Source organism: Triticum urartu, chromosome 5A (genome assembly GCF_056163025.1).
Source record: "Triticum urartu cultivar PI428250 chromosome 5A, HENAU_Tu73, whole genome shotgun sequence".
Classification (NCBI taxonomy): Eukaryota; Viridiplantae; Streptophyta; class Magnoliopsida; order Poales; family Poaceae; genus Triticum; species Triticum urartu.
The window spans coordinates 650,024,120-650,032,553 of record NC_141877.1 but is presented as its reverse complement, the minus strand read 5'-3'; the positions used below and the strand labels follow the sequence as shown (position 1 = coordinate 650,032,553).

Below are 8,434 nucleotides of genomic sequence, written 5' to 3'. Positions count from 1 at the left end.
ATTGATTGCCTCGGAAACGCTAATCTTCTTCTTGGTACTTAGTACAAACAGATCAGGGGCCATGAATTTGGGAGCTTGGCCGTCAAGCCACCTGTCATGCCAGAAGGAGGTGTCCCTGCCATTCCCAAGATTAAGCGTGGAGGATGCTCTGAAAAGTGCCTGGTCGACCTCATCACAAGGAATAACGGAGCCAGTCCAAGGCCTGATCTCCCTTTGCTTATCTAACCACATCCAGCGAAGCCGAAAAGTACGCCCAAACTTCTTGATATCCATCACACCGAGACCTCCAAGCCTATTTGGGCGACAGACAGTGGCCCAATTCACAAGTGCTATTCCTCCAGAGGCCTCCGGTTTGGATCTCCATAGGAAGTTCCTTCAGAGTTTGTCAATTTGTTTGATGGCCCATATGTCCAACTTGAACACCGAGATGAGGTATGTGGGGATGGCACAGAGGACCGAGTTAAACCCTCGCATCGCTTGAGAGCAGTTTGCCACGCCATCTTTGCAGTTTTGAGGCCATCTCGTCCAAGGTTGGTTGCACATCGTTCCTCGAGATCTTCCTGTAGTGTAATGTTAGGCCGAGGTATTTGCATGGGAATTGCATCACCGCGATTGGGAAGGCTTGCAACAAAGCTTGAAGGTCAAGCTCTTCACAACAAACAGGGTAGACACCACTCTTGGTAAGGTTAGGACATAGTCCAGAGGCGCTGCCAAAAGCACAAAGAATTCCTTTGCAGACCTCAACGTCCCTAGAAGTCAGAGATAAAAATAGGGCAACATCATCTGCATATAGACTCACCCGCAGCTGAGAAGGCGGCAGATGGAGTGGAGTCAGAGCACCAACAACAGTAGCCTTTAGAAACAGCCAGCGCAACGACGCGATCGCAATCGTGAAAAGCATAGGTGACAGAGGGCCACCCTGCCTCAGACCTTGACGATGATAAAAACGATATCCAAGTTCGCCGTTTGCCAGAACTCTCGATGAAGCAGAACCCTAGATCAGGCTGATCATGTCACACCACTTGCTTCCAAAGCCTAGCCACTGCATCAGTTCCAACAAATAACCCCAAGAGACCGAGTCAAAAGCACCAGCAATATCAAGCTTCAGGAAGAGGCTAGGCTCCATATTTTTGTACAACATACGAATTGCATTCTTCACATAGAGAAAATTGTCATGTATGCATCTAGTCTGGATGAAAGCACTTTGAGAGTATGGCACCAAAGTGGAGAGGAAGGGTGCAAGCCTGAGAGAGAGTGTTTTACACAGAATCCTAGCCACTGAATGCATCAAACTTATGGGGCGGAAGTCCTTAACACGGACAACATCATCTGACTTGGGGATTAAGGTTATGTGTGCAGAGTTGAGGAGATTCCATCTCTTACCCCTAAGATTAAATAACTGATTCAGTGCGGCCGTGACATCTGGACCAATCAGATCCCAACAGCTCTTGAAAAAACTAGTCGTAAATCCGTCCGGACCCGGAGCCTTGCCAGAAGGTAGTGACATGACCACGACACGAACCTCGTTTGCAGAGAATGGAGCTTCCAGAGAGGTCAGATCATGGGTAGGCAGCCCCAAATAGTCCCAGTTCAGAGTTTTCTCTCTCACCCGCGAAGTGCCTATAGATGCAGAGAAGTGGTTCAAAAGCTCTTGTTGCTTGTCAACTTGCAGGGTTAATTGGCCGTGATCAGTTTCCAGCAAGGGAATGAAATTTCTGCGCCTTCGGCCATTGGCCTTAATGAAGAAAAGCTTTGAGTGAGCATCACCTGCGCGGAGCCAAAACAACCTGGAGCCTTGTCTGATGCGGATACGCTGGACTGCAGCCAAACCCAGAAACTTAAGCTTTAGGAACACCCGCAGCGCGATCTCCGCAATGGTCAAATCCCTACTATCTTGAGCCTGGTCCAAACCCATGATGATCTGATCCGCAATGCATTTCAAGAAGTTGATGTTACCCACACGAGAGCGGCTCAAAATGCGAAGCGCGTGAGCCATCCTCGAAAGCTTGTGGTGAAGGGTCCACATTGCATCGCCATGGTAGACTGCATCAGCCCATGACTCGCTGACTATATCCTTGAATCCCCTAAGCTTAATCCAGTAATCCTCAAAACGAAACCCCCAGTACTGACGCTGACAGACCTGCCCAGTCAGCATCATAGCACAATGATCAGAGATGGAGGAAGACACCGCACGCAAGTGGCACTGAGGAAACAACAAACTCCAATCTGTCGTGCAGAACACATGATCATTTTTTGTCCTGGTTTGTGCTATGCAGCTGCTGACCCAGGTGAAACGCCGTCCATGGAGACGAAGCTTCGAAACCTCCAGTGTGTTCAGAGCCGACTTGAAGGCATTCATAAGTCTCCTATTAATGGAGTCGTTGCTCTTATCTTTGGCCTTGCAAATCAGGTTGAAGTCCCCTAGCAGCATCCAAGATGGGAGCATTGCAGATTTAATCCCCTTAATTTCCTCAATAAAAGCGGCTTTGTCACTGTCAGACTGAGGTCCGTAAACAACAGTGATGCTCCAGGAAGCGGCAGACTCGCGCATAGACACGGATGCCGAGATTGTGTTGGTGGAGACCGATGTGTTTAGAATGTCAAACAGATGGGAGGAGAACCCCAATAGAATTCCTAAGTTCTTGATTAGCATCAGCCTGATTCCTTCATTCCTATGGCACGATTCCTAAACATAGGGGGGAATCTCATGGGTGAAGATCATGTGGGAGTCCTAACAAAATTCCAAACCGAATGAGCTCTAAGTTCTTGATTAGCATTAGCTTTAGCATCACTGGGTGGTTTCTAGTCATAAGTCAATGGCTAATATTGATTGTAAACCACAACAGTTAACCATAAGCCCGTATTTTTGTATGATCACAACTCCAAAAACAGGTCCACGTAAAATAACCAAGAATATTTCAGATATTTCACCGTACAAAAATGATTTCAGATAGTAATTAATTCAGAGACCAATCTGTAGACAGGAGAAACCGACGTTGACAAGAGACTTCTATTCCGCTTTATTGACCTTATCATTTAACATTTTAACATGTTACTATAGTGTTGTTTATTCTTCCCTGCGCAACATCAGAACCAGACAGGTTCCTTACTGTGCTTACACATATTTCGCCTTCAGACGTTCTGAATCACTCTGTTGCGTGGCTAATTCTTAATCTACTAGTAGTAGCTTTATACTCCCTTCGTTTCAAAATAACTGATTTAACTTTGTATAAAGTTGAGTCACTTACTTTGAGACGGAGGGAGTAGTATATATATATATCTGTAAAGAAAATAAGTGGATGATGAACGCGTGGAGTGCACGAGTAGCATGCGCGTGTGGAGTGCATGCCGACCTAGGTAGCTAAATCTTGCGGGCCAGCTGATCGAAGCTGATGGGCGCGGTGAACCCGGCCGCTCCGTCCAAGTATGCGGCGGCGCTGAGCTCTCCGGCGCGCTGCGAGGGATGCCCCCGGTCCCAGAAGACGAAGCGGTCGTGGTCGGCGCACGTCGTGGAGTTAGGCAGGCAGTCGCTCTCCGCTCCCATCCTCCCGCTCCCACAGCACGCGCTGTCTATGTTCACGTACCCTGCACAATCAAATCAAATCACGTGGATTAGTACAAGTGCTTGCTGCTAATGCTCATCATTAAGAGTTTAACTTCCTTCCAGAAGTTAGGTATTTGCAAATCAAGTACTCATCCGTATCCATGGAAAAGAAGTAAGGTACGGAGTACGTACCGGATGCCGCTGGGTTGGCGAAGGTGACTTGCGAGAGGTTGTAGTTGTCGGCGAGGGAGTAGTCGAGGCCCGGCAGCCGGGCGGCGAGGCCGGCCATGAGGGACCTGAGCTTGTCGTTGAAGCCGGCTGACAACTGGTTGAGCCCGTCGTTGCACGCGCCAGTCGCGCTGAGAGCCCGCGCCGCCGGCACGCAGCCCAGCAGCCCCACGTTGATGATCCCGAACTTCCTCGCGCCCAAGCCGTACAGGTCCGTGATGGCGGCGGAGTAGCCGGAGATGAGGCTGGCGTAGAGCGCGGCGACGTCGCCCGTTGGCTGCGCGGCCGCGAACACGGAGATGTCGTTGCTGCCGACGCTGAAGTGGAAGAAGGACCTCGAGAGCAGGACGCGCGCCGCGGCTTTCCCCACCCTGGCCTCCATGGCGGCCTTGGTCCAACCCCCCATGGTTCGCCCCCCCCCCCCCCCCCCCCCCCCCCCCCCCCAACGAATTCCAGCGGGGACTAGTACTAATTTAGTGCATGGGCTAAACTCATGTCAAGCCCAAAACGCAAGAAGGGCCAAGGGCCGAGGCTGCAGCCTGCATACTACGCATGTATACGCTGGTAGCATCCACATCTCAATCGATCAACGATGAACGACACGCACGCGACTAGCTTCCTGGAGACCTGGACTCTTTCGTCCGCGACGCGCCGCTAGCCGCTGGCGCTAGGGCTTCATTGACGCCGGCCGCCGGGCGTCGCGCCGCCGTGTTTCGCCCGTCGTCGATTGCTGATTCGCGAAGCTGCCGCCGACCGCGCATCAATCCAGTACAGGCAGCCGCACGGAATCGCCACAAGCCCACACCGAATTCCTAACTGATCCTGTCCCGTGATCAGAGAAGGAGGTATTATTGTCAGGTTCATACTACTCGTCAGTTTGATTCAATAAATCAATTGATCAACTGTTAGTACTTACTACTTAGTGGTTAGTGACTTAGTATATTTTGGCACTTGTCACATCAATTCCAGATTACATATCTGCTTTGTATTTATATAAGAACTGCATAGGTCATGAGGAAGAAGAAGACACCACCGATAAGTAATTTTTTCAAGCCAATTGCTTCAAACTCTACAGTTGAAAATGCAAATGCAACCGTGGAGGTCGATGTCACAGAGCAACCCACTGATAACAGTGTCCCCAATCTCAGTTCAGTCGATATGCCACCCCCCAAGCAAAATATTGAGGCATCTGTAGAAGTAGAAGTTCTAGAACAACAAAGAATCGGAAGCACATCATTCGAGCGAGACCCTGGAAAGCGCAAACAGATTTGGGAACTCCCTCTTGATAAGCAAAATGAAGCATGCCAATTCTATATTTCTGAAGGCCGATACATGCCATACATGAGAGAGTATCCATATAATGATGATCCACCAAAACATCGTCGGCGTTTCCAGTACAGTTGGTTCAAGGATTTTGAATGGCTTGAGTTTTCACCTTACACAAAGCGTGCATATTGCTTCCATTGTTTCCTCTTCTCAAGAAAGCCGATTGGGAAGTGCGGCTCAGAAACATTTACTATTTTGGGCTTTCATAGGTGGAATAAGGTGAATAATGGGAAAGAGTGTGCTTTTTTTAACTCATATGGGTAAAGATGCTGGTTCAGCCCATAACTTCTCAGTTCGTTGTTATGATAATTTCAAAAACAGCATGACTCATATTGATAAGGTGTATGGGAAAGCAACCGCAAAAACGATTTTAGATGCAAGGCTAAGGCTCAAAGTTACAATTGATTCCATCCGGTAAGCAATATTTTTCTTCCATCTTATGTTACAATAATTAAAATATTATATCTTGTAGTATCCTAACAAAACAATTATATGACATGATGCAGGTGGTTAACATTCCAGGCTTGTGCTTTTAGAGGGCATGATGAATCTCCGGGATCCATTAACCGGGGTAATTTCCTAGAACTGGTAAAACTTTTGGCTTCTTATAACAAGGAGGTGAAAGATGTTGTCTTGGAAAATGCTCCTGGAAACGCAAAGTACACATCTCATCAGGTTCAAGAGGAAATTCTTGCTATACTTTCTCGAAAGGTGCAAAGAACAATTAGAGAAGAAATTGGTGATAGCAAATTTTGTATAATGGTTGACGAAGCTCGCGATGAATCCAAGAAAGAGCAAATGGCGTTGGTCCTCCGGTTTCCTGATACTGAAGGGTTCATACAGGAGCGTTTTGTTGATGTCATTCATGTGAATGACACTCTTGCATTGACTCTCAAGGAGACAATTTGCACTGTTCTAGCAGATAACAATTTAAATGTGGAAGATATCAGAGGTCAGGCCTATGACGGGGCCAGTAATATGCGAGGGGAGTGGAACGGATTGAAGGCTTTAATTCTGAAGGCGTGCCCTTATGCATATTACATTTATTGTATGGCGCATCAGCTTCAATTGGCCCTTGTTGCAGCATCACGAGAGGTACATGAAGTGCATAATTTTTTTCAACATGCCAAATTTGTCATAAATGTTGTTAGTGCTTCACCTAAACGCAATGATGAGTTACTAGCAAATCAAGCCACCGAAATTGCACGTGAAATTGAACTGGGGGATCTTGATACGGGAAAAGGGGCAAACCAGATAGGTTCTTTACAGAGACCAGCAGACACTAGATGGAGTTCGCACTTCAAGTCAATTCGGAGCTTGAGGAAGATGTTTGGTGCCACAATTACAGTCCTACGAAGTATAGCGAATGATCGTTCGGTGACACAATATTCCCGTGGAGATGCTGGAAGCGCCCTAAGGATAATTGTTTTTTTTTGATTTTGTGTTCATTTTGCACCTCATGGAGAGGATTATGAAAATCACAGATGTCTTGTGCCAAACACTCCAGAAGAAATCTATGGACATTTTGAATGCATTAGATACACTCTCTAACACTAAGGTGCTCCTCGCTGATCTAAGAGAGGAAGGATGGGAACCTCTCATAGAGGAGGTTAAGACCTTTTGTGTGAAGCATGAAGTTGAGATCCCCGATATGAGTCGCAAGTATGTCCCTTACTCCCTTTCCTCTACTGTATAATAGAATAATATTGATCACATATGCTTTACTCTAACACATATACTGTATTTGTAATTTACAGGTATGTTGATGTGACTAAGTCTCGGAATAAACATAATAACATCACGGTGCTTCACCACTACAAAGCAGATGTGTTCAATGTGGCGATAGATCAACAACTGGTTGAGCTAAATGACCGTTTTAGCGTTCAGACAACAGAGCTAATGACTCTCTGTGCATCCTTGGATCCAAGGCATGACTCGTTTGACATATCAAAGATTTGCATGCTTGTGGACAAATTCTATCTAGCGGATTTTTCTAGTCAAGAGCAGGCTCGCCTGGAGTCACAACTTCCACACTATCAGTTAGATGTTTGCAACCATCCAGAGCTGAATTCTTCGTCATCACTGGCTGATTTGACCGTTGCATTGCATAAAACAGGTAAAGCCTCTGTGTATCCAATGGTTGATAGATTATTGCGCTTGGTCATCACTCTCCCGGTATCAACTGCAACTGCGGAGAGAGCTTTTTCAGCAATGAAGATTATCAAGACACGTCTCCGAAGTAAAATGGGTGACGATTTTCTTCGACCTTACATGGTTGTATACATTGGGAAGGAAATAGCTGCAAAGTTCAATGTTAATGAGATTATTGATTTGTTTGATCGACCGGCTGGGGGGCGTAGATCTGCATTCAAACTAGTAGAAATGTAGTCTTTTTATTGTAAAGCTTATGCTATTACATGTTTGATATCGATACAATATTCAAGACTTGAAATATTTTTGTGTTATGTCTCATGTGTGCTTCAATGTGTTCCTCGCCCTCCCCATGGTGAAATCGTGGCTCCGCCCCTGTCCAAAACACGACTCAGAAGCAGCCTCTTAAATTAAACAAGCGGGTATACAAGAAGGCCATCTGCAAAAGTGTGATATCTATGAGCCAGAGCATCCAAAACATGGTTAAGAAGTAGACTCTAAGTTAAACAAGCGAGCATATGAGAAGACCATTTGCAAAATTACCAGTTTCATACCAGACATGATTTTTGTGAGAAAAAAACTACCTCTGCATCACTAATTCACCACATCAACCATGTTCCCAAGCAGTGGCGAATCTTGGAGGAAAATCAAGGGCAGGCTCAAAGTCAAAGGTGTGAAGAAAAACCATTAAGTCTCAATTCTTTTGTTCAAAGAAGGCTAGAATTGTTATAATACTACTAGAAACATGTACTATTAACTATTAATTTCTATTTTGCATTGCTGGAGGGCAGGCTCAAACCTATTAAAGCCTGCCCAGTTCATTCGCCACTATTCCCAAGAGAACATACGAGGACTTGGGACGCCATCGTGCTCTACTACCTTGCGCACTATGGTTAGCCTACAACTGATCCCATTCCAACAAACCACTTATGGACCTACCACATCGATCAATTTACCAGGCCTAAGTCCCAAAACCCAAATAACGGCTCTTCTATCCTTCGGTCCTCCCCCTAACACACCCCACAACATAAGACAAAGTTAGAGCTTACATTTGTGGCGATGGTTGCAACTTTCAACATATAGATCTAAATACACTCAATTTCTATGGAAAAATCAAAGCATGACAAACACTCTACCTCTCCTTATAGGGTTTGTCACATACTAAAACCAAAGAAGTAGTCGGAC

At 46.2% G+C, this 8,434-nt stretch overlaps 1 protein-coding gene and 1 pseudogene across 2 annotated transcripts; one reads left to right on the top strand and one right to left on the bottom strand.

Moving 5' to 3' along the window:
* Positions 1 to 2,996: 2,996 nt before the first annotated feature.
* Positions 2,997 to 4,178, bottom strand: LOC147973773 (GDSL esterase/lipase At1g71691-like). Its single transcript, XM_087524783.1, has 2 exons — positions 3,737 to 4,178; positions 2,997 to 3,585 (listed from the first exon to the last, which is right to left on the bottom strand). Exons 1-2 carry the CDS (start codon positions 4,176 to 4,178, stop codon positions 3,362 to 3,364), a joined length of 666 nt encoding a protein of 221 aa, XP_087380909.1. The 3' UTR covers positions 2,997 to 3,361.
* Positions 4,179 to 4,783: 605 nt separating this feature from the next.
* On the top strand, positions 4,784 to 7,518 carry LOC147973772 (uncharacterized; annotated as a pseudogene). Its single transcript, XR_015603686.1, has 2 exons — positions 4,784 to 5,512; positions 5,605 to 7,518. The product of XR_015603686.1 is annotated as an uncharacterized LOC147973772 (transcript).
* The last annotated feature ends 916 nt before the right edge of the window (positions 7,519 to 8,434 follow it).